Raw genomic sequence first — 25,295 nt, forward strand, 5'->3', positions numbered from 1 at the left:
TGCATGTTACCAAATATACAGTATAATTATAATTTGTTAGTATGTATAATGCTTAGAGGAATAGAGGCTTAGTGATAAATTAACAAGGTTTATATTTTCTCCTCTACCCAAATCTTTGTCTACAATGAAATATATTACTTGGATAGTTTTAAGATTACCTTAAAATAAAAGTTCAATAAAAACAGCAGGTCCTCATTCTGGAAGCTCTCACAGTCTGCACTGCTAATTCAGCAGTGTGATGAGACAGGGCCCCTCATGAGACCCCAGAGGCCTGACCTTCATTACTGGTTCTATGACCCTAGGTGAGGTATTTAGCATTTCTGGGCTATGTTGTTCTTATTTGAATGACCTCTGTCCTTTCCAGTTCTTAGTTTCTATTATTCTGCAAAAGTCTTCCCTGGCGTTGCCATGCAGCCCGTATTTTATCCAGGGACAGTGCTCAGAGTTAAAAGGCAGAATAGTTGCTAGAAACAAATGTGCCTCCAGAAACCTCAAGCCCTCAGCCACAAAGAAAATTTCACAGCATACCAGTGCAGTGGAAAATTAAGTACATGTTTCACTAAATAGAAACAAGACTACTTTGGTAAGAACATTATGCTTTCTGGGAAAGAAACTATGCTAGCAACCTTTTATTCTCCTGGAAGCATGTTTTCACACAGAGAGAAATGCCAGTGGCCTCGGGTGATCCTAGGATACTGGAGTATAAGGGTACTCACATGTTCATATCCTCTAGCTTTTTGAAATACCTGGTAACTGTTAAATTCCAAAAAAGAACCCATTCTGTTCTATATAAAATTTAAACATAATGTTAAACTAAATTCTCCTTTTTGAAGTTAGTACTGCAAAGAATACTTAGTACTTATTCATGCTTTCTCTTCTACAAATGTTTTGATGATGTAGTCAAGTTAAAAAGCATACTCTTAACGTTGGAAATTAAATTATCTGGATTGAAGAAATAGACTGTATTGTCCTGGTTCCCAAACATCCTCTCTTGGTATAATAACGTTTAATTGCTTTTCTTTCCTAGTTAATGACAGAGTAAGTGCAAACTCACATTGTGAGAAAGAACTGCATCACTTTAAAAATTAATGACAAATATGCAATGAGAATATTCTTGAATATTTTTAGGAGAGAATTCAGAGCCTGAAGCAGAGCATAGAATTCATGGCAGACTTGCAGAAAAGTCGAAAGCAGAAAGATAGAACAGACACCTCGCAGAGTGGGGAGGACAGCGGCTGCTGGCCGAGAGAAAGGGAAGACTCTGGAGATACTGAAGCACAAGCCTTCAAGAGTCCCAATAAGGAAAACAAAAAGTAAAGAATCTTTGGAATATTTAAGTTAAGCTATCTTTTTCAGACCACTAAGGGGGGAAAATACTGTTTCAGTGCCTGCCTTGGGAAGACCAAGTCATGGTTGGTTTTCGGCATGAAAGTCCATTTTGGTGATAACTCCCATCTTCTCATACAAAGCACCTATATGGAATTGTTTAAACATAGTTTAGAAAACAGTGCTGAATGTGTATTCTTATGAAGGTAGTTTTAAAACCAGTAAATTATCTTTAGGGACTTTGTGAATTTATTGAAATAGAACTCTCTGTTGAAGAAAAACATCTGCATTTGTTACCTCATTCCATAAAGGGGTTGAGACCGTAAATTCAGCCTACGCATAGTCGAAGCTGCTTCCTGAACGGATGGGCCATTGGTGAGGTGTGTGCGTGGCCTCCACCAGACGGCACCTGGTAGGAGCGGTAACTCAGCACTGGTCCCCCCAGGCAGTTCCGGCCGTGGCCGGATGCACTTGTGTCCACCTGCTCCCACCACTGACTGACCCGCAGCCCTGAGGCCCCGCATCTCACTCTCCACTCCAAAAGAGGGTTCTAGTGAGCAGGCTGGGATTTCTGTTGGCGTAAGGCAAAGAAAGTAAATTTGTGACGTACTCTTACCCTGTTTCTAAGATTTGTGTAATTTAAAATGTATTTCATTTTAAACTTAGAAACTGGACTTTAAAAAGAAAATGATGTGTCCCTTTTGAGGTAGAATCCATTTGTGTGACTGCATTGAGAAAAACGCCTAAGACATAGCACCAGACTCAACACAGGAGAGAACTGAGCTGAGTGTCAGGTCCGCCTCGCTGCACGCGAGTTACAGGCGCTCCCGGGCCGCCAGAGCAACAGAGCTTTAATGGGCCACCGTAGTGCCAATGGCTCCGATTGAGTTGTGCTCCCGTTTGGAACTCATCTTAATGTTTTTATCTTATTATTTTTTTTTTTTTTTTACTTAGTATTAATGTGTGTTTACAGGAAAGACAAAGATACACTTGAAGATAAATGTAAGAGCAATACTATAGAAAGAGAGCAGGAGCAGATAGACCGCATCGTTAAGGAATCTGGAGGAAAGCTGACCAGGCGGCTTGTTAACAGCCAGGTGACTGGGCTTTGTCTTTCTTCTCACCACCTACTGTGTGGTCCTCGGGGCTTGCAGTCAGATTGCTTGTGCACTTTCAACCCATACCTGCTGTAGAGCAGTTCAGTACAACACACAGAGAAGTCCGTTTTAATAATTTATTTGTAAAGTACATGATTAATCTTTTCCTCTGTTAACTGGATTTTAGTGCAGTTAACATGTTCTAAACTTGGAAAATGAACATTTATACTCTGGCCTCTTGAAATCATTGTTTAGCACATTGGTTTAAAATGAAGTGGATTAATATGTGACTTTCAGAAGTCACTCCCCTCCCATGGTCTCCAGTATCCTCCTTCTTTAATAGAGTAGGCAGAACGGAGGGGCCTAAAGGCCTCCCCCCCCACAGCTCTTGACCATCCTGAGTTCTCCCTAACCTTCATTTCTGCAGTGCATTAGCCCTTGTGTGTATGGCGCCAAGTGGGAAAGTCAGTATCTAAGTATAACAGTAACAACTCTTAATACTAGTTTGATTAAATTTAAGGCTTTCTAGTATGAGATATATATATACGCACATGTACTTGCATGCGTATGAGGTATACATAGAATGGTTTATGACATGTGAATACTCGGGTCATTGCAGTGTGAGTTTGAAAGGAGAAAACCAGACGGAACGACGACACTAGGGCTTCTCCATCCTGTGGATCCCATTGTAGGAGGTAAGTTCACAGATCAGAATGTGCATGAACTTGCTGTTTGGCAACAAGCAGTAGCCCGGGTGATATTTTAAAACAACAGGCCCAATACTGAGCAGTCCACCTGTGTCAGCTTCCCCAGAGAACTTGGCCAGATACCGTGCATTTTGTGCTGATAGCTAGCCCAAATTTACCTCAACTTAAAGCAGGTGCTCTATAGATCCAGGGTTCTCTAGAATACAAAGTCCCTGGAATAGCAGACCCACCAATAAAGCCAAAAAATGACATAATTTCTAGCTCTGGCTCTAAGAGACCATGGTATGTACACTCACTTATTTCGGGAGGTATCTCAAAACTCTCTTATCATAACATCATAAATCTGACTGGCTTTTTAAATTTCAGTGAATAGAGCACACATGCATGCCCTGCAGTACCATACTAGTCGCGGGAGAACAGGTCTACTAATGCCGTGTGTCGCTGTGGCTGGTCACAAGTTGGTAAAGGTCGGGAAGCATGGCTTTAGAACCCCAGTCATATTTTTATTTTCTCAGGTGGTATTTTAATGGCGATAGTATAGGGAATAGTTTGAGACGTGACATAAGAAGAACTTTTTGTCATTCATCTGAGGAGGAGGAGCGTATGTCAGGATAAGCAAACCTGAGAATGTTACTTTATAAACACCCATTTCATGCTGCCATCATGAGAGAGTTCACTGGCCATACAGAAACGAGTGATGACACTTCAGTGAACAGTCTCCAGTACTTACCATTGTGCTGCGGGCACGGCCTGGGAGCTGGAGGTGGAGCAGGGTGTAAAGTAGGGAGCAGAACAGGAGAGAGGAGGCCCATCCCCTTTCGTCTGGGGTGGGGAGTCGAGGAACGAAAGTGAATCATCGTGTGAGGAGCCGCATCCCATCCGCCGTGAGGAAGGCAGCTGTGACAGCACGCAGCAGAAGCAGCCCTGGTGTCGGGGCCAGAGAAGGCTTCCTTATTCTTTAGCAAGGTGATGTTTAGATTGGTCCCATAAACACGAGGGTGAGGGGATGGGGGTAAGAGACCTTGACGCATCTCCGGATGCATTTGAGGAGTGCACCAGGGAGCCCACTGATGTCTTCGAGCATCGCAGTCTGCTCTTGAAACACTGGCAGAGTTCCTTGGCTTAGAAGAGGAACTGGTGTTGTCCAGGGTAAGAGAAAAGAAAAAAAACCTCACTTTTTGCTTTTTATGCGAACTTTGCGTAGTAGAAGTTTCTATGGTCTTGCATCAAAGGAAATGCTGCCAGACTGAGAACACTGCTCTTTCTGGTATAGCCATGGTAAAGATTTGGTGGTAAGGAGATGCAGCTAACGATTTAGGTGACACCTTAAGATCTGCCCCTTCTTTGTGTCCCACGGTCTGTCTGCCCTTGCTCTGCTATCTTGCCTTTCCCACTCCTGGAGGCAGGGTCTGTGAGGCCCAGGCTGAGCTCCGCACATGGCAGCAGCTCCCAAAGGGTCCATGTCCTGCTGTTGGGTGGAAGCTTGGCCCCGTTCACTTCTCAGGTTCATCTTCCTCGCAGACTGCAGACTGCTTGCTGCGAGGGAAAGCAGACCCAATTTAGGTGTGCCACATCGCTCCCAGGCGCTTTCATTCTGTCACCGTGGTCACCTGTGGCCACAGCCTCTATTCAGGATGGTGGTGGGGGGAAGTAGCCTGCCTCGTAGGTACTAGTTTTTCCTGAATATATCATGAGTTCTGTCTTTAATCAGGTATTTTTCCTTAGTCTTTTACTAACCTTTTCTACTGGTTTACTTCCATCAAAGTTAAGTTTCAACTTTTAAATCCTTAATTATTTTTTTAAGTGAAATGCAATGTGATTATAAAGAATTACAAGAAAACAGTAGAGTATGATGAAAAGGATCGGCTGCAGGTGCTGGCTGCGCTCCTTCCTTGCCGAGATTTCTGTAGGTAAATGCTGGGTGTAGAAAGGGCCACCTAGGCTCCTGGACAGAGTCACAGAGACAGCACAAAGCAGTGTGTGTGCACACAGCCTGTGGAGCCCCACTCGGCTCCTGACTGTGTGCACCTCCCACACTGTTCTTCCGTTTCAGAACCAGGCTACTGCCCGGTGAGACTGGGAATGACAACTGGCAGGCTTCAGTCTGGAGTGAATACTTTGCAGGGGTTCAAGGAAGACAAAAGGAACAAAGTCACTCCAGGTAAGCCTTCGTGTTTCTGTCATCACCCAAGCAGTTAGGGGAGGGAAAAAGCATAATTTTCATTTCTTTAGTTCTCTTGGTGGTATATTTGCAACATGAATCAGCTGTTTTATTAACTCTGGAAGAAGCTTTAAAATCAGCTATTAGTATTCAAAATGAGTTTTGTTCTGGCTTTCTTCTGTCTCCCCTTTGTGGGGAAAAAGTCACTTGATTTATGACTCCCCAAGGATCTGGGAGGGGGAAATACTTACCTTGGATTTTTTATACTTGTCAGTGAAGTAGTAAAATTAGAAGGGAATAACCTTTAGTAAAACAAAAATTAGATTGACACACAAGTAAAAGAATAGTACAGTACTATTTGATTTCTGTTGACAGTGTTATACTTGAATTACGGGCCCTACAGTTCTTATGCTCCACATTATGACTCCACATTTGCAAATATTAGCAAGGATGATTCGGATCTAATCTATTCAGCCTATGGGGAAGACTCTGACCTTCCCAGTGATTTCAGGTGAGTGACCGACCGATTGGCCGATGTCCTCAATGCCACATTCTCCTGAAACACCGACAGACCTGTGAATATCCAGGGGGTGTGGTCTGAACCGGAGGGGTAACCCGGGGACTCCTGAGACACGTGTAAGTCCTATGGGGAATAAGGTCACCTCAGGGAGGAAGCGAAGGGCAGGAGCATTTCATTTCACTGTGTTCTTGATGCTCTTTAGTTTGCTCGAGGCGATAAAGGTGTCACTGGTAAATCTGTAAAGAGGGTGACGGACCTAGACGGAGATTCTCACACCTGGCACATAAAGTGAGGCGTGTCTGATGGAAACAGTTGACTGGGATAGAAGGATTCAGCCAGTGGACGATGTATATGGAAGTGACATTCCAGCTCTCTCTGTTTCAGCATCCATGAGTTTTTGGCCACATGCCAGGATTATCCTTATGTGATGGCAGACAGTTTACTGGATGTTTTAACGAAAGGAGGCCATTCTAGAACCCTGCAAGAGTTGGAGATGGTAAGAAAGCTGCTCAAGAAATGGGTAATTTATTGTTGGCTCTGAGCATTAGTCACTCAGTGTTATGAAACCATGGGAGTCACCAGGATGACAACTGAGCTGCATTCCCCTGAAAAGCCAGGCCAGCCTGGGTGGGGACCACGGGTGGAGGACAATGAACGGAAATAGTAAGTCGGCTACCAGGGTCTTTGAGGGCCAGAAGACCATCATTATCTCCCGATCTTGGGAATGTAGGAATCAGAATGGAGTTAACGACTCAGAATTCAGCTGGTGCTCTGTATGCTAACAAAAAAGGAAAGTCTTGCTCACTGGCTTGAAACTGAGTTGACTAAAATGATAATGTCCTTTCCTTTATTATTCGGTAACAACACAACAGTGGGGTCACAAGGAAAAAAGTAAGAAGTTTCCTCTTTGCTCCCTGCTGTTAACACTTGTAAACTGTCTCCAGTTTAGTTGGCCATAGTTCATCATCTGGAATAATCACACCCTTAGCTCAAAGATTAGAACCAGAAAATGTCCCTCCTGATAAATAGAAGAGAGTCAAGCTCCACAATGTCCTTGTCACCGTAGTTAGAACCCTGTGTGTCTCTCCAGGGGTCCTCAGTTCCTGAGGGCTGTGGCTGCTATTGGCTTGTCCTCTGCCCCCACGTGGCTGCTGGGCCCTGGGTGACTCGGCAGTGCTGGGTCAGCACCTCGGGTTCAGCGAGAATTGCTGTACAGCCTTCATGCAGGAACGACTTTCCTCACGTGACCTAAAAAAAAATGCCACTTCACAGCTGTTCAGAAATATTTTTCCTCTAACCCTTCCATGAATCTGAATTAATTGATAGTCTTCAGCTACAATTGAATAGCTTTCCTTTGGTTGGGTAGGGCAGTAGATTTCAGATCTAAAGTTTCTCTGTCCGTTGATCCAGCATATCTTTGCAGACTGTGTCTTAGAAAATTTTAAAAAGTTATATATAAGGATACATTATTTATAATTTTAAAAAATTGGGAATTGGTGAAAAAAATCATAATATAGCCTTTCAAAAAGATCACTTCGTTATTGATTTTCACGCATGATACATTTGTCTGTTGTTTATGTGTGTGTGATTTCTGACAGGAGGATTATGGGCAGCTTTCACATTCTCCATAGCATTTGAATATTTTACAGTAATCCTCTCTTATCCGAGAATGTTGCTCTCTTAATGCAAAATAGTTCCTAGAGTGCCTCTATTTTCTGCTTGTGCTAGACTCACCTGTTGTTGAAAACCGACTCCCATTTATTAGATACTTCTGTGCTATTTACCAGATACCATCATATATGTTTATAGCTTTTTGTTCAGGCACAGAAAGATCAATCTTGAAGTACCAGTAATAGGTACTCTTGACACAAGTACTCTCAAAATGCCCACTTACTGTATCTGACTTATTTAAATTCCAGTAATCCATATTCTTATTCCTTATCTTGAAACTCTTAACATTTTATTTTCCTTGATATTTACCTCTTTAATATATCTTTGAATAAAAAGTTGTTTGTCTTTAAACTTCTAGTCATCACCTGAAGACGACAGCCAGACTGGGAACCTTGACTCCGAAAAAGAAATGGAGGTGATTGTTTTTCATTCTTCATAAAAAATATTTAATGGGAGGGTAAGCCAAAAGGCCCAAATGATAAAGCTTTATTTTAAAAGAACATTATTTGTTGCGTATCTTCATAAATAACAGCACTCTCTCCGCCTGTGGGGAGCGGGCCTGTGGGGGGGGCTGTGGGGGGGCAGCCCCGCCCACCACACTGCATAAATGTATGCGCTATAGGAATGCAGATTGCAGACACCCGCTGCTCTGCAGAGCTGCGGAGGTCCTCCCAGAGAGCATACTGGGCCTGCTGGTCCTAGAAAGATGAAGACATTCTCCCAGCAGGCAGTGGGAAGTGGGCCGAAACTGCACGTGTAGTGACAGAAGCAGACACAAGGGGACAAGGCCCGTGTGCAGAGAGCACAGTTGGCATGTGAGCATGGGGTGCCTGGGCAGAGGAGGGGTGGTGCGGAGGCCTGCACAGGTGAGGCCCTGACAATGGAGAAGCTGAGATTTTTGCCTCAGAAGACGGGAGGCTCTGAGGAATGTGGAGGGGGAGAGCGTTTAGAGGAGGAGACTTGTGAAGGGCTCTGGGGCTTGTCTGAGTAAAATTCTGACAAGCGTTGCAACGCAAGGGAAGGGACTAAAGATAACACAGTAGAGGCAAGTACAGTAGAAGCCAAGTCCACCACCTCAGGCTCAGGCTGTACTGCGGGAGAGCAAGCATATACACTGGGGCCAAAACGTTGCCTGTGAGCCTCGGAAACATGCGGCATCGTCCCAGTCCACCAGGAGCTCCAGCGGCATAGACAGGACCAAGGCCCTTGTTTCTTCCATCTTTAGAGAGGCTGCCGGATGGAACAAACAATGGGTGTTGTGTAAGACACGTCATTTCATTTTTGGGAAGTAACACCTTTGTGGATCGTGTTCGGCCCAGATTGGGGAATGGCACTCTACTAGTGTTCTGGGAAGATGGTTTTGTAGGTATCAGAATTGTAACTCCAAAGTAAATAGGTGCAATAACGTGGCCTGGACACACAAACCATCTTACAGAGGTCTCATTGTAGCACCACTGGGGCTTAACAAGCCCAGGTAATAAGTTTTTTTTTTTTTTTTTCCTTTTTTAAAGCAGATTACAGAAATAGAGCCAGTGGGGCGTTTAGACTCCAGCAGTCGGGACCGGCTCACAGCACTGAAAGCAGTAACAAATTTTGGTGCTCCTGTTGAAGTTTTTGACTCTGAGGGTGAGTGTCCCTTCATGACCCGGGCAGTCACAATTTAGTGTCCCATTACTCCAGATTGATACCGCCACTCACTACAGGAAGATCTTGACTGGCCATGCTTCCGTGAAGGGTAAAGCATGTCTCTAGTGTTGATTTCTTTAGAGGGGGACTACTCCTTTGAGGAGAGAAAACTAGCCAATAAGTAGCAAAACCCCAGAGCATAGGACACACTTAACCACCCAAGGTCAAACATAGGTGGGTCCGTGTTTTCTTTAGTGTGTTACTCTTCGCACCACACAGAAGCTGAAATGTTCCAGAGGAAACTTGATGAGACGACCAGATTGCTCCGAGAGCTCCAGGAAGCCCAGAACGAGCGTCTGAGCACCAGACCCCCTCCCAACATGATCTGTCTCCTGGGCCCATCGTACAGGGAAATGCATCTCGGTATGTTATGCCTCCGGTAAGAGGAGAATGGGATCCTTAAAGGGAAAACCTTCTGCGAAGTGACACCACTGTCAGCAGCGCTGAAGCGAACTGTGGATGGTTTCTTTATTGCATTTACATAGTTGGCCCTTGAACAACACAGGGATTGGGGTGCCAGCTGACCTCCCTCCTCCCCCGCCCCGCAGGTCGAAAATCCATGTGTAATTTTTGACTCCCCTCAAACTTGAACAGCCTTCTGTTGACGGGAAGCCTTACCTACAAACAGTCAATTAACATATATTTAGTATGTCGAATGTATTACATACTGTTTCTTACAGTAAAGAAAAGTTAAAATAATAACGAAGAGAATAGGTTTATGGTCCTGTACTTGTCAAAAAAAAAAAGATCTGTGTATTTGTGGACCAGCTCACCTCCAGCCTTTCAGTTCCAGGGTCGGCTTTGCATTGCTCTTTTGTTTTTTGTTCATTATATAAGGAACCAGGTTTTAACACCTAGAACTATTTCTCTTTTCTTTTCCCCAGCTGAACAGGTGACCAGCAATCTGAAAGAACTTGCACAGCAAGTCACTCCAGGCGACATTGTCAGCACGTATGGAGTTCGAAAAGCAATGGGGATTTCCATCCCCTCCCCCATCGTGGAAAACAACTTTGTAGATTTAACAGAAGGTAAGTGCCCTGTGTTTCTGGGAGGACGGAGGGCTGTTGTGAGTAAAGGAACACAGTCCTCTCTCTTCGAGGAACACTGGAAAAATTACCTCTGCGTGTTGACATTATATAAAGTGTTTTTATTCTTTAGACAAGATGTAAGGGAAACAAAGATGTGACACATTTTCAAAAAAAAAAAAAATCTACAATGATACCCCTAGTAGTACATCTAGTCTTTAACCTTGAATGAGGTAAAGAAGAGCTGTCAGCACTTAACTCCTCTGGATGATACCTTTACCTTTTAATTAAAAGGGGAAAAGTGCTGAATGAGGCCGTAACTTTTCCTTTCAGATTTTGAAGAACTGAAAAAGACTGGTATTGCCGAGTGTGGACCTGATGGGATTTGAAGCTCACTGGTATTTCATTATATATTATGTACATACTCTTTTTCATTCTTAACTTGGAAGTGCTTTTCAGAAGATATTAAATATTTGTAAATTGTGTTTTTAATTAAACTTTGGAACAATTAATTTTAATGTTCCAGAGATTGGACTTGTATTAGGTAATAAAGCTGAGCCTGGGACTATGAGCCCTATTGGTGCTGTCAGCTGAGTTGCCCCTTGACCTTTCCCCAGGGCTGGGTCTGAGAGGGAAGTGGTAGAGGAACTGAAGAAATAAAACAGCCTTTTCAGGACCCTTCGATAAAAGCAGCAAGTCCGGGGCGCCTGGGTGGCTCAGTGGGTTAAAGCCTCTGCCTTGGGCTCAGGTCATGATCTCAGGTTCCTGGGATCGAGCCCCTCATCAGGCTCTCTGCTCAGTAGGGAGCCTGCTTCCCATTCTCTTTCTGCCTACTTGTCGATCTGTCAAATAAATAAATAAAATCTTAAAAAAAAAAGGCAGCAAGTCCCCCCAAATAACTGAACTCCCTCATTTTTCCGCATTTGTCAAAACTCATTAAAGAAATTACAACCAAATAGTCCCTGACTTACCAGATTTCACCTAGATGATTTATCCAAAGAAGGGCCTCATGAGAAAGGAATAGGATGGACTCAGACCTGTTGCCATCCCGAGTGGGCCTGGGCACAGTTGGGTCAGAATAGTGACAGTGCCGCTTTCCTTAGGGCATACAGACAGGACCAGAGCTCAGATGCTTCTTTAAAATCCCTATCCAGTGAGATTTTCCATCGTTACACTGTGAGAACAAATATTAGTAGATTCTATTTACGTGCATATCCCTGGCATAACTGATGGGAATGCTGTCCTCCTGTAGGATGAGGTGATGAGGTACCTCTCCTATCCACTCTTCCTGTCCCCAGCCCCCCAAAAATCACACCAGGAGCTTCATAGCACTAATCTGTCAGTGGTGCTGTTTGGTTTAGTTTTTCCATTTTTGAGAGAGTCACTTAGAAACATAATAAAAGAAGCTAAATAAGAAAGGAAATCACAGAACTTAAAGCAAAGTTTACATTTCTGTTTACTGTGTCTCCCAGGCCACCTGTGCCTCAGCATGTCCCTTGAACTGAGAGTCCTCTACTTTTATCTGAAATACAAAGGTCGGCTGTTTGAGCAGATAATGGAGTGGGAGACTGGGAGACATGTGGTCCTCTTCCCTAACCAGACACCACACGGCAGCCTGCTTCAGGGAACCCAACTTGGGCTGTACAGAGCCCCTGTAGGACTCCCCTGCCCACTGGCTGGAGCTGTTTTTATTTTCCTGACTTTGAAAATGAACATTTACCAAGAATAAGTGGGGTGAAGGAAAACGGATTCTCCAACACAACCCAGTCTTAAAAATCTACTGAAAACCATATGCCCAAAGAACTTCAAAATTGTTATGTATTTTATCAGGTCTTTTTTAGAGTTTAATTTTAATCTTTCAATTATTATTTAGGCAGTAATCTTCTCAAGCAGACCAAGAAAACACTGAAATTCAAAACACTTTAGGACATTGTTTTTCCAAATTGCTGTTTTAATATATGAAAGGCTAAACAGAGTAGAAACACTGGTACTTTATAAAAATGAAGTATAACATTTTGAAACAAATGTTAAAGATCTATAAATAGTTAGTATACAGAATAATTCCTACTCATATGTACCTTCTCAAAACCTGGTTTTAGACATGACCTATTATATACACCATGTATGCTGTGCTCAGTGATCTTCTGTTAGGAAATCTTCACACCGCCCCATGGCCCCTAGGAAAGGTCAATGTTGGAAAAGGTACTTGTCCTATCATAAAACAGAATGACGCCTGTGAGGAAAGGGCCCAGCCCCTGGAAAACACACTGAACAAAAGTGACAGCAGGTGCTTTTTAGGGTCCATCCCACATGGTGGTCGGCACATCAGAAACTCAGAACTTCCAAAATGTGCTTATCAGAGCACCGTGCTTGAATTGGAAATAAAAAGGACTGGATTTCTGTTGTTGAAGGATAAAAGTAACTCAAATATTGCCAGAGTAGAAGTAGGCCCACCTCAGAGATCCCCAGCACTCCTACGTGCATCCATATTGTATCCGTGACAGAACCTTCCTGAACTCTTCAGGGGAGCCCTGCTGCATGGCCCAGGTCGCTGTCGATTTAAGTGTATGGGTCACAGTGCAGTACTCACCGGAAACCATTCCTTTATATGAAAAGTTGGTGCAGAAAAGCAGTCTTTAAATGAGGTTATTCCCCTTAACAGCATTTTTGCCATAAAATCCCTTCGGATGGCAAGGTCTTGTACCTCATTCATCTCTCTTCTAGTGACACGCAGGCACCGCGGTGCTGGCACACCCGGCCCCTCCCGCAGACCCTTCTGAGACAACAAGCCCGCAGCCAGGGTCTGAGCAGACTGCGGGGTCAGCTGCAGTCCTCTCTGCCCTTGGCTGCAGCCCCGCGTCCGCTTTTGAAGTCTCCCATGTGCAAGATTTCCCGGAATGGCAGGGGATTCCCAGAGGACCCCGAGCTGGGAATTCTGCTCTGTAGTGGAGTGCGGCTGGGGGAGAAACCCCGGGCACGCTCTGGTGAGGAGGCAGCGAAGCTGATCCAGCAAAAAGGGGGTGGTTCGGTTCCTTCTCACTTTGAAACAATTCAGGCTGACTTGTGATTCTCGACAGCTGAAGCGCTGAGACGCAGCTCACAAACCTGGCTTTTCACATTTGCCCTTGATCCTTGCGGTTCAGAGCAAGACCATCCCAGCCTTTCTGAGCAGGCTGGCTTCCCACATGGCCAACCTCTGCAGGCTTACGTGGAGTAGATGTTTTTCATTTTGAGGCTCTTCAAGTTAGGTGTGAGGACTAAAGAAAAGGAAGGAAGCGCTACAGGTGGCCCGCATCCTGTCTGCAGACTCCACTCCTTTCCACCACAGAAGCTAAGATTCCGCGGAAGGCTGCTGGGGAGCACCCACGCAAGCCGGACTGGTCGGGGAGGGGAGAGGAGGGTGGTGCCTGACTTCCGGGGTGACCGCCGCTTGCCTTCCTGCCGGGAGCCGCACTCCGAGCCACACCACCCCCGGCTGGGCCAATCCAGAAACGAACACCAGACAGTAGGTTCTCGTGCCATGTCAAGGGTTAAAAAGCACACTGGAGGGAAGAGATTTCGTCTAGCATCTAGGAAGTCATTAAAAAGAATAAAACCTCCACTAATAATACAGCCATTTAAAACAGACACCTGCTTGAGATGACAAGAGGCAGCAAGTGTCCGCTGTGGTTTTTCCTCCCTACTGCATAAAACCACAGATTGAAAACAGCCTTTTCAGCTCTATTTCCTGGAATGCCTGCGTGAGAAATAGAGAATCCTGCGGCTGATTGGCTAAGAAGCAAGGAGTGCCCAACCCATCCTGGATGGCTTGTCCTGGTTCTGTTCCTAGAAAAGACAGGTCCTGCTTGTGCACTCACAGGCCAGGCAGGGTACGTGCGGCGCATGGGAGATGGCCACAGCACCGAGGGGACTGAGCTGCTGACCCGCACGAGCGAGCCAGTCGGCACAGTCCAGAGGCTGCACTGCAGGCTCAGATGGCACGAAAGGCCTGGCTGCCCGTGCATGGCAAGACTGTGGTCGCCTCGGGTTGGGGTCTGATGCGCCTTCCCAGAAATCCTCTAGCACAATCCGAGGAAGCCACACACAGCCATCTGCCGGAGTAGTGACAGCCAAACCCCGGGAATGCCTTTGTGACTGGCATGGGGCTGAGGGCTCCCCTTCGCTTGCCTCGGGGAAGGAAATCCACTTCCAGCATGTTCTGCACCTGCCAGAAGCCCTCAGTTCAGTCCCAGCCCTTGGAACTTAGCAGTGTCTGTACAGACAAAATAAGTCCTCAGCTCGCCTTTGCCTTTGACGTTGATCAGTCCTCGGCACTCGCAAGAGTAACCTAATCCCTGGAGGGTGGCACACGTCTCTTCAGTAACCTGAAAGGAAGAGGACGGCCGTTATGGGAAGCAGGAAGGACACCTGCTGTTGGGGGTCAGGCAGAACCAACCCCAAACTGCACACGTGTCTGCACATGAGCACATCAGGGCTAACCAATGCCCGGGTCCCCCTGTGGTTGTAGGGGCCCCAGCTGAGTTGTACCTGGATCTTGCCAAGTTCTCCAGTGCTCTCCATCCGGCTAGCAACGTTGACCGTGTTTCCCCAGATGTCATACTGAGGCTTCCGTGCCCCGATCACTCCCGCAATCACGGGCCCGTGGTTTATGCCTGAAGGGGACATTTGCAGCTGGTGTATCAGAGAGGCTGAGCCTCAGGCTCTCTCCTTGGCAGCCACAGAAAGCACTGACAGCTGAAATGGGGATTGGAGAGAGCTCCCCAAGCCCATGGCAGGAGCTCTCATTCGGGGGGCAGGAGCGGCGCTCCCCTGGCAGCCCTCTTCCAACTGCTTGCTGAGCGATCAGGCTGAGGTTTGCACTTCCCTAGCATCTGCTCATCTCCCAACACAGGACAAACGGGCTTTGAGCACCAGCCCTGTTAGCTAACACCCAGTAGTTAGATTAATAACTTGCTTTGTTCTCAGTATGTTTTAAGACTTACAGAAGGTGATTTTGGGGTTCTCAGTTTTCCGTAGTGTTCTCTTCCTAGCTCTCAAAACTTTTAAAGGTAAGTTTAAAAGTTTTAAAGGTAAGTTTATAAACAATGCAAACCAAGATAATTGCCCTGTCACCAGCGTTGTAAGACAAGAGGGAGCTGTCAAACCTTTCCTGCGGGACAGTGCAGTGCCTTGTCAGACCTCAGCGCAGGCGCACCAGAGCCACGGGCCTTGCCTCCCACCCCGAGCACGGCCCAGCCGGCTCTCCGTGCCCTCACCGACACGGAGGCGGAAGGAGTTGAAGGAATGCCGGTTGATGCCATCCAGCTTGCTCATCAGGGCGATGCTGAACTCCACCATGATGCCGATGTGCGCGTGCTGCCGCTCCAGGTCCTGCGGGACAGGGCGCTGTGTGCGGGAGCCGGGGGAACCCGTGCCCCACCCCAGGCTGACCCCTGAGGTCCTCTGCCCTTCCTCATAGGACTGGGCAGGAAGGGGTGCCCCCCCCCCATGTCAGGTGAGGTGGAACTGGTCTGGGACCTGTTTAATCCCTCTGATGTGAGACTGGGACAGGAGGCCACCACCTCAGCTCAGTACCTGGTTCTCAGTCCCTGAAGGGCTGCTGAGCCCTGCAGCTGCCATGTACGTGCTGCCAATGGTCTTGATCTTCTCCACGCTGCTGAACTTGGGCTTCAGGAGCAGCTATGAGACAAAGGGACACCCTGAGGTCTGAGAAGGGGTGGGGTCCCTCCTGCCGCTGCTCCTAATGCTAACATTTCTCATGCTCGCGCCCTCCCCTCCCCCCGCCGTGAGTGGACAACCAAGTCCATGCAGGGACGAGGTTTCTGGTTCTCTCCTACTCTCTCCCTACTCCGGCCCTCGCATCTGGACTCTAATTCTGAAGGAGCAAGTGCAGCCCGACAGCACCTACCCAGAACGTCGAATGTTTGCAGCTAAGAATGAAATCCAGGGGCTCCTCATGGCTCAGTCAGTTAAGCATCTGACTCGGTTTTGGTTCAGGTCATGATCTCAGCATCCTGGGATCGAGCCCCACGTCAGGCTCAGTGCTGAGGTAGAGTCTGCCTAAGATTTTCTCTCTTCCTCTCCCTGTGTCCCTGCCCCCCTCTTCTGTGCTCTCTCTCTAAAATAAGTAAATCCTTAAAAAAAAAAAAAAAAAAAGCCCAAACCAATGGACTTATTCTGGCATGGTTGGCAGCATGGGCTTCGCTGGGACTCCAACTACAGCAGACCCCCTTATCCACTCCCAGACCCCAGTGGCTGCCACGCACCGCAGGGTCCCGAGCCCCGCACGGCGTGTGCTCCTTCGCCCACGAGCTCGCCTGTGATGAGGTTTAGTGGAGAGAAGTCAGGCATGACTTCTCACGTGCCCCAACAAGTGACGTGGATGGTCCCTCTCTCAAAACATGCTCCTGTGCTGTATTCATGCCGCCTCCTCCTCCTCGTAATGAGATGAAGCGTGGCACAGGGCGGGGATGCTGTGACGTGGTGTCTGGCCACTACAGACCTGGCCGTATGTCGAGGGTGGTCATCTGCCAGAGCGTGGCTGACTGTGGCTCACAAGCCACAGATAAGGGGATCACTGCCTCCTTCAAGGACCTAAATCTGACCTTAGCCTGCTGCCCGCACAGAGAAGACGACAAAGTGCTTATGGAGGGAAACGAGGAAAAAGACGCACGTGTCCCTCTCCTGATTTGGGGGGCGCTCCCGGCCCGCACCCTGCCCTCCTCCAGCGGGCCGTACCTCATCGAAGTCGGCGATGATCTCGTTCAGCAGACGCAGACACTCCAGCCCCTCCTTGTTGACATCGCACTCCGTGTAGAAGACTTTGAAGTCCGGCACGGACGCAAACATGACACACACGCAGTCATAGGACTGATGGTACCAGTCCTGAATGGAGGTGGGGGAGGATGCCCTTGTGCCAGTCGCCCCGGGGGAGGGGCCATGCAAGCACAGGGACTTGGCCCCTCGGCCCGGCCCACTAAACTTTCAGGGGAGGGGAGTGTGACACAAGTGTCACTTGGCCTGTCTTACGCCTGAGCTCCTCTCTGGGGGCTGTTAAAAAAAAAAAAAGATTCAGAGCCCTGGTTGGGGCAGTTCAGGCTCAGGGTGGTTCTGGCTCTGCGCTACCCTGGGTCCTGTGGCTGACGCTGAGCGCCAGGGGGGTGGGGGAAGGTCAGTCAGGAGGCCTGGGTCCTAAGCCCTGGGGCCCGTCCCCTCTTCTGTAAAACGCTGCTGCACGGAACCTGTGAAACATGCAGGTTTTCATCCACATGGACCATCTAGACCACCAAGGCCTGGACGTGCAGCCGATGCCCAAACCACACACCACCGGACGGCCCCGTAACATGGGTGAAGACCACAGCCCCGGAAAGTGCAGGCCCCCCGACCACAGCCATACCCTCCGTCTCTCCCTACCGGGCGACCCAGCCCCTGCCAGCACACCTCATTTAACTTGTCACCAATGAAGTGAGCGGCCACGTGGGCAGGCAAGACATTCTCCAGAAGAAGGCGGTTCACATTCTCCATGGTTTCAAACTCCTCGTGTTCCTTCTTGAACTTGGTCTTCCACAAACAGTCCAAGCGGCAGTAGTAGTCAATCTGCAGACAGCAGGCAGCGTCAGTGTCCTGGCCATCGTGAGCGGGGACGCGAGGACACACGAGCAGCCCCGGGACCTGCTGAGCCAGCCCCTCAGTGCTTCCACCCTGCATCCCCGGCAAATGTCACCAGCTCAACGGTCACCTCCCTGTGGCCTCAGAATCCCAGTCAGCCTTGACTCGGTTCGCAAGTGACCCATGCAACCAAATGTCACTGGTGTCCTGAGGGAAGGGGAGGTAAAGACTCGGGGACCACCACCCTGGGGACCAGGGCTTCCCTAGGGGGCTGTGCGCTGTCTCCCACACTGCCCCTCCCCAGCCGTGTCTCCCCGCTGAGCACGGGCCGCCGGGGCTTCCCAGGCCCTACCTGTCTGGAGAGCATGACGAGGGTGACGTAGAACAGAACCAGGTAGAAATTGATCATCACCTTCGGGTCCTTCCACACACACGGTGGGGAGCTGCGGGACACGAAGGGGAAAGGCCGGAGTCACTCCTGCTCCTGCCGCCCCTCAGGTGCCCCAGCTGGTGGGGCTCGGGGAGGCAGAGGGGGACAGACTTCTGCCCTCCAGGCACAGACACTAGACAGGCCACTATGGGTTGGGAAGAGAAGAGGCTTTGACCGGAAGGTGGGGAGGCGGCGCTGCAGTGACGGCTCGGCTCACACCAGAGTCTGAAGGAGAAATACTGCAGGCAGGTGAGGGGACCGCCGAGCACGCCTCCAAGTCAGGGACATAGAGTTCGGCGGAAGGAGTTTGCCCCTGCCAGCAGACCCCTGGGGGCAGGTTTTGTTCTGGGTCCCCAAATTCCAGGAGAGCCAGGCCCCTCTCCTCAACCCACCTGGGGCGGAGAGCCCCCAGAGGCACCCACACAGTGTCCCTTCCCACACCACAGGGGTCAGCCACCTGTCCAGGGACAGGCTGGAAACAACTGTTCTTTCCAGAATTCTGTGGAGATCTGGGACATGGCTCGAGGGGGGGGGGGTGCGGCCTAGAGCTGAAGCCCCCGCCCCACTCCACACCCCCAGAATGGCGTAGACACCGGAGCACCCAGGAAGCCTCCGTGGGACTCAGGGTGTCCCCCAGAGAACCTGCAGATGAGTCCCACTCTTCAGCTCTTGAGTGTAGACCTGGGACCATCCTGGAAAATGGAGACTGTGCCACCTGCCAGCCCAGCCCCCCCGGGTGTCCAGTCCAGATGGGACTGCAAAGGCAAATGCAGCACGGTTTGACATGACACCCCACGGAGCACACGAGACAGGTGGTGGGACTGGAGGTGCTTCGGGCCCCACCTGAGGGTACCGTTGGTCTCGGTGAGGTTGGCCACGAGGCCACAGCAGTCCATCCGCCAGCAGGGGTGGATGTTGAAGAGCACCAGGTAGGCCACCAAGGCCATGGTCAACAGCACAACCTTCAGCTCCAGGCTCATCCGCAGGAAGACCGAGCAAGCGACAAAGGCCAGGATGCAGCTACAGGTGTAATACTGGGGGTTGGGGGGAGGGGTCCGTCATCAGGAAGCAGCGCCTGCACCCAGGGTCACCAGGAGGGGGCGCGCCTGAAGGGCCGGCTTGCTGCCTCTGAGCCCCCTTCCAGCGCTGAGACCTTCCGAGCGCCTGGGTCACTGCTCTCCTGCCTCAGTGACCTCTCTTAGCAAAGAGCAGACAACAGAATCTAGAACTTTGGAGCATCGCACTGTTTTCCCTGCATGTTTACTTCTACTTATGGCAGGTAAACTCACTGAAGGGAGAAGCAGAAGTAACTGCAACTGCAGTAGCCTGTAGACGTGACAAGGGAGAGGGCAGCGCTGTGCACACACCCAACAGCCTCCCACCTCCAGTTCTGCCCAACCGAGCTTGCCCTCCCCAAAGGGCATCACTGCCCAGGTTACTCTCCTGCTCAAGATCATGTCGTGGCTCCCCACTGCCCCCAAAAGAGAGACCAAGCTCTCCTTCCTGGCGCTCGTGCTTCTCCCAATTTAGATCAAACCCCCCCTCTGGTTCTACATCCCAAATGTCGCCCCCGCTCTCACTGCGTGCCTCAGCTTTTCTCCCTGTCCCCTCTCTAGCCCCTGCCCAGCGGAGACCAGCTTGAAATTCACCACGGGCCCCTGAAGTCCCCCAGCCCTCCACTGCCACCCATCAGGATCCCCAGTCCCAGCTCCTGCTGTCAGCCTGCCCAAGGCTCCAGCACCCATGAGGCCCACCAGTCCACCTCTCCGGGCCCCTCCTCATCTGATGGCCAGCTGTCAGGTGAGCTGTCAGGAGACAAGTCCTGGCATGGGGTGCTCCTGCCCGCATACCCTGGATGAAGCCACACCAGCCTCAAAGCCCCTGCGTCCTCCAGGACCACAGACCACCTTGGCCCTGCCTGGGCCTTACTCTCTCCACCTCCCGGGAGAGGCTGGACTCTGCTCTCCCGCAGCAGGGCCTCAGGCGCTCCGGCAGAGCACTGTGCAAGAGCAGGGCCATCTCAGGGCATGCAGGACCCAGGGGTCTGAACCAGGGCCCAGCCCAGCCCACACTCACCAGGAGGGGCTCACACATGTTGCCCACATCCATCGGGCTTGGGCTCGTCTGGTTGCCCACAGGTAGCTCTGGGGCCAGGAAAGGCATCAGCAGCTACAGAGGAGACAGGTCACCGTGAGTGGGGAGTCCAGGGACCTGGGACTCCAGGACCTTCCCAGGCTGAGCGGGGCCAGGGGTCGGCAGGGGCCCGAGGCCTCCACGAGCGGCATGGGCATCTCCTGCCAGGCCCGCTCCAGGAGTGGCCAGAGCGCCCCGCCCCCTCCTCCACGGGCATCAGCTTCGTGGTGGGGAGGGGTCTGGGGCAGAGGAGGCTGCAAAATGAAGCCCTGTGTGCACCGTCACCAGAGCATCGGAGGCCGATTCGGGGCTGGGGGGAGGGAGGGAGAAGCAGGGATCAGCATGGTCAGTGAGCCCCCTTCTCCCCAGGTAACACAGGGTCTCAGAGCCACAAAGAGCCCCTGACTCGAGAGGTCAGAGCTGGGAGGACCAGCAGGGACACATGTTGTCCGCAGCACTGAGCACACGAGCCAGGCCTGAGAAGCAGGGGCTCAAGTCCCAGCCAGTGCCCGGGGCCACTCGCCCCTCATGAGGGAACAGTCTCAGAGAGACTAAGGCACAGCCTCGCTAGGTAGGAGGAGGATGAAGAAGGCAGAGGAAGCCAAGAACACGGATGGTTCAAGACATCCCGTCCTTGGGCGGGGGCAGCCACATCAGCTCCCTGGGGGCCCTGGGTCCTCATGTGAAAAGCGAAAGGGAAGGAGCCCAGGCGGGCCTCTGGGGGCCTTGGGGAGCCTGCCCCCAGGGTCCTGCAGAGCTACACCAGACACAGCCCTCAGGCGGGGGACTGTGGGATTTGAGAGCCTGAAGGTGCCCAGGGTCAAGGACTGGCTCTCTCCCCGCAGGAAGCACACACAGGCAGGCAGACTCCTCCCCAGGGCTCGCTGTCCCCACCAACCCCCAGAACTCACCAGGTTGACGATGGCGACACTGAGGAGGCTGCCAATAGTCAGGATGGCCAGGGACAAGCGCAGCAGGGGCTGGGTCTCCACGCTCTCAGAGATGGCCTGCAACACCCCTCGGGCCGGGCAGCACCTCTGTGGAGTCGTGGGGTCAGCTGGCCGCCGCCAACACAGGGACAAGGACCCCTTGGTCCAAGTGCCCAGCAGATGTGGGGGCACTTGGACCACAGATGTGAGAGCTCCGCTAGGGATGGTCCGTAGTCAGACTGCGCCCCGTGCCCAGAGCTCAGGACCATGCACAGACAGAAAAGGGACGTCCCCACCCTCAGAGCCTGGGGACAGCTACAGCCACTTGGGGGCCACCAGCAGCACAAGGAAGGTGGAATCACTGGGAGAAGCGCTCTGCAAACTGTCGCCTGAGCAGGAGGGGCGCGGAGGGCCAGTGGGTCAGGACCCAGCCAGGGGCCTCCCACTCACCAGGAACTCATGGGCGAAGCACAGGCCCAGCACCAGCGCCACCACACAGGCCACCAGCCCGAAGGACAAACCGAGAATGGCCCTGCTGAAGAGCAGAAAACCCTCATTCTGGGGGCCATCTGCCCAGGGCCAAGCTGCAGGCATGCTCCCCAACCCCCCGACCCTGACCCCAACTGTGCGGCTCCCGGCCGCCTCCTCCCCCAACCCCCTTCTACACACAGCAAAGGGGCTCTCTGAGAACCGGGGTCCAGCTGCTCCACTCGTGACACCCGAGGACTGGTGTACGGATTTAAGGGCCTTCAGACCCACGGCCGGCACAGAAGTACCAGACAGAAGGGCTTCTTCCTGTCTCGTCTTTACGAAGCGCATCCTAAACCTAGAGGATCCCTTGGCCTCATCACCCTTCTAGAATCTACCAATAGCTGACCTTACTCCTTCCCTGTGACTTGCCCTGCTCACCCCCCACCAGCAGGGGCCGTGCACCTACACAGGGCACAAAGCCCTCTGAGCCTCAGTTTCCCACCTCTAAGAGGGAGCTGGCGGTGGCTACGGTTCTGGGAGCCTGTCCTTCTGGGACAGCAAATGCCTCAGGCCACGTGCCCACAGGGCCACACAGCTCTCGGGTCGGGAAGGCCTGCATCTTGACAGGACTAGCACGTTTGATGGAATCAAATGCAAGCACTGATGACCCCGGGGTGGGGGCCCAGCCCCTGGTCCAGTTTCTGGGACTCCAGGACTCAGGTCACTGAACTCAAAGCACCAGCAACTCGTGCTGGTTGGACAGCGCACGCAGGTTTTCCGGGGGCCCTGGGCTGACCCCAGTGGGCCCACGCATCCCACCCAGCCCGACTGACCTGCGCAGGAGCAGGACCTGGACCAGCATGATGCAGACGAAGATGAGGCTGGCACAGGCAAAATAGTGGCGGGCCCGGGGGATGGGCGCCAGGCGGTACTGGGGGGCGACAGGGACGGTCAGGGCCACTCGCTCCGGCCCCCTCCCAGCCCACCCCGGCTCCAGTTAACCAAAACTGACACCCTGGGGGCACCTGGGTGTCTCCCTCGGTTAAACATTCAGCTCAGGTCATGAGCTAAGGTCATGATCTCAGGGTCCCCCTCAGCAGGGGTCTGCTTCTCCCTCTCCCTCTGTCCTCCCCTGTCTCATTCGTGCGCACATTCTCTCTCAAACAAATAAATCAATTTTTTTTTGAAGATGTTATTTATTTACTTGACAGAGAGAGAGATCACAAGTAGGCAGAGAGGCAGGCGGGGTAGGGGGGAGAAGCAGGCTCCCTGCTGAGCAAAGAGTCTGATATGGGGCTCCATCCCGGGACCCTGGGATCATGACCTGAGCCAAAGGCAGAGGCTTTACCCACTGAGCCACCCAGGCGCCCCGACAAATAAATCAATCTTTAAAAAAACAAACACACCTCACACCCTCCTTGAGTTCCAGGTGATGATGGGGCATCATCATGACCAAAGGACCTTCATTTGGTTCCTTGAGGCCTAGAACCCATCCCTTCCCCTCCCCCACCCAGCCCAGGTCTCTGACTCTACTTCCCAGGTGCCTGAGAAGCCCATGGCCCCAAGCTTATGGACAGGAACCAAATCTGAACTCTGGGTCTTGTCGTGAGTCTGTCCTCCCCCAAACCCAGGAGTAAGGCCAGGCCTAAGCTCCTAGCTAGCAGGGCGGGGGGGGGGGGGGGGGGGACACCGTGCTGCCTACACCCCTACACCAGGCACAATCTCATGACCTCGGGACACAAGGGCTCCTGCCACGGGTGAGCGGACTGGGGCTCAGAGAGTCCAGCAGGCTGCCCGGAGTCACACAGCTGCTGGAAGGCCTGCTGGGCAGGCTTCCCTCAGTGCCCAAGCTCCTCACCGAGGTAGCCCCGGACTTAGGAAGCCCCAGCCAGAGAAAGACACCCCCCCACTACCAATGCTGGAGGCTGAGAGAGGAAAGAGGTCCTAGCACCAGAGCTCTAGGGCCCGGGGCCACCCTCTCGGGGCCCCCTTGTCCAGCTCGATGAGGTTTCAAGGACATACATATGTGCCTGGGACACAGCCAGAAACCAGTAGGTCATCAATAAATAAGTAAAACAGCTATAGGCTATACAGTGTTACAGCCCGAAAGCATGTAGTTGTAGCAGCCAGAAGGGAGAACCAGGCCATGGTGCACACCGGCCCCTGAGGCTGAGGTTCTAGCCTGTGAGGGAGCGAAGGTCTCCCAAACCCACGCGGGACACGTCAGGTCCCGGAGTGAGGGCAACAGGAAGAGGGTCCAAGCCAGCCCGAGCCAGATGGGGTGACTCCCCACCACCCTCCCCAAACAGACGACAGACGTGGAACATCGGCTGCCCCGTGGCCTGCACCGCTATCACACCCCAGGCCTCGAGCCCCTGTTCTGGGGCTGCTGGGGGACCCTCACCTCTCGCTCGAAATCCTTCTCCAGGAAGATGGACCCGAAGGTGGAGAAGTCATCGGACTTGGAGCAGCAGGGCCTGGGGTGGCGGGCACAGGCAGTGAGACATAGGGCCTGGGGAAATTGGGGGCCCACCCTTGGGAGGAGATGGGGGAGGAGAGAGGACCCACCCTCAGGAGGTGGGGGGCGGGAGGGGGGGAGAGCAAATGGGGAGGGGGAGGGGGAAAGGATGTGGGGGAAGGGGGGAGTGGGCAGGGCCCCGCCCTCAGGAGGAGAAGGGAGGAGGGGGTGGGGGAGATGGGGCGGGGGAGGGGTGGGGGAACAGAAGTCCACTCTCAGGAACTCTCATCAGTGGGGCCTAGGAGCCACCACAGACACAGTCGGAGCTGGACCACCAGGCATGCAGGCATAAGGGGGCACGGCTGACGAGGGAACCCCTACCCGAGGGGGGACAGGGCAAACAGAGGCCTCCAGGTCCCACCTTGTGGAGCTCAGCCCCTCGATGGCCGACAGCATCTCCTCATCATACGAGTCATCCTCCGACCGCCCCTTGGGGGACGAACTCCTGGATCACAAACCCGAACCGCGTCACCCCAGGCCCTCGCCCACTTGCCCAAAGGCAGCAGTGCATGTGAAATGGCTCCCCAGTCCGGGTGCCCAGATGCCCGCGGGAGGCCCCGGAACCACGTGCGGAGTGGCTGAGGGATAGGTAGGTCCCACTGAGGCCCAAAGAGGGCAAATGGACGCCCGGCATCAAGCAGCAGGCCCAGCTGGCCGGCCAGCCCAGCCGGGAGCAGAGGGCGGCCCTCGAAGGCCTCTTGCCCTCCACCTGCTGGCTTCCCCACACACACCACCACCCCTGTCACAGTGGGGACTCCACAGGCGCTCCGCGATTGTGAAGTTCTGATTCCGAGCCACAGCCCCTCCGAGCTGCACTCCTGGACAGAGGATAGTCGGGGCAGCCTGCCTGGAGGAAGTGGGCCCGAAGGGAGTGATTGGGGCAGGATTTAGCCAGGAAGGCAGGCCACAGCTGACAGGAGGAGACAGTGCACGTACCTGTCAGGGGTCCGGTGGCGCCGCAGGGGAATGGTCTGGAAGGGAAGGGAGAGGGGACAGTTATTCTGCCAAGAGGG

General features: G+C 51.9%; 2 protein-coding genes across 26 annotated transcripts in view; one reads left to right on the forward strand and one right to left on the reverse strand.

The window, feature by feature from the left end:
* Positions 1–10,764, forward strand: part of BRD7 (bromodomain containing 7) — a 35,118-nt gene extending 24,354 nt beyond the window's left edge. The window contains exons 7-17 of one of the 4 annotated variants that reach the window (XM_082711292.1): positions 1,129–1,313; positions 2,300–2,423; positions 3,043–3,118; positions 5,184–5,291; positions 5,667–5,802; positions 6,196–6,307; positions 7,841–7,897; positions 8,994–9,108; positions 9,364–9,531; positions 10,053–10,196; positions 10,527–10,764. In XM_082711292.1, the coding sequence (XP_082567418.1) occupies positions 1,129–1,313; positions 2,300–2,423; positions 3,043–3,118; positions 5,184–5,291; positions 5,667–5,802; positions 6,196–6,307; positions 7,841–7,897; positions 8,994–9,108; positions 9,364–9,531; positions 10,053–10,196; positions 10,527–10,582 (1,281 nt within the window). In that variant the 3' untranslated portion in view covers positions 10,583–10,764. The remainder of the gene's footprint in view (positions 1–1,128; positions 1,314–2,299; positions 2,424–3,042; positions 3,119–5,183; positions 5,292–5,666; positions 5,803–6,195; positions 6,308–7,840; positions 7,898–8,993; positions 9,109–9,363; positions 9,532–10,052; positions 10,197–10,526) is intronic. The other 3 variants (XM_082711294.1, XM_082711293.1, XM_082711295.1) reach the window with 3 other exon arrangements.
* Positions 10,765–12,126: 1,362 nt separating this feature from the next.
* Positions 12,127–25,295, reverse strand: part of ADCY7 (adenylate cyclase 7) — a 54,201-nt gene continuing 41,032 nt past the window's right edge. For 6 of the 22 annotated variants that reach the window (XM_082711283.1, XM_082711284.1, XM_082711282.1 and 3 more), the window contains exons 12-26: positions 25,219–25,253; positions 24,644–24,727; positions 24,169–24,241; positions 22,598–22,695; positions 21,744–21,825; positions 21,276–21,401; positions 20,308–20,400; positions 19,075–19,265; positions 18,214–18,244; positions 17,634–17,789; positions 16,932–17,078; positions 15,768–15,872; positions 15,449–15,563; positions 14,721–14,845; positions 12,127–14,557 (exon numbers count right to left, since the gene is read on the reverse strand). In XM_082711283.1, coding sequence (XP_082567409.1) covers positions 14,411–14,557; positions 14,721–14,845; positions 15,449–15,563; positions 15,768–15,872; positions 16,932–17,078; positions 17,634–17,789; positions 18,214–18,244; positions 19,075–19,265; positions 20,308–20,400; positions 21,276–21,401; positions 21,744–21,825; positions 22,598–22,695; positions 24,169–24,241; positions 24,644–24,727; positions 25,219–25,253 — 1,608 coding nt within the window. In that variant the 3' untranslated portion in view covers positions 12,127–14,410. Of the gene's footprint in view, positions 14,558–14,720; positions 14,846–15,448; positions 15,564–15,767; positions 15,873–16,931; positions 17,079–17,633; positions 17,790–18,153; positions 18,245–19,074; positions 19,266–20,307; positions 20,401–21,275; positions 21,402–21,743; positions 21,829–22,597; positions 22,696–24,168; positions 24,242–24,643; positions 24,728–25,218; positions 25,254–25,295 lie in introns of all 22 variants that reach the window. The other 16 variants (XM_082711272.1, XM_082711271.1, XM_082711273.1 and 13 more) reach the window with 3 other exon arrangements.

The sequence above is a fragment of the Mustela nivalis genome (genome assembly GCF_964662115.1).
Source record: "Mustela nivalis genome assembly, chromosome: 18".
NCBI classification, from domain to species: Eukaryota; Metazoa; Chordata; class Mammalia; order Carnivora; family Mustelidae; genus Mustela; species Mustela nivalis.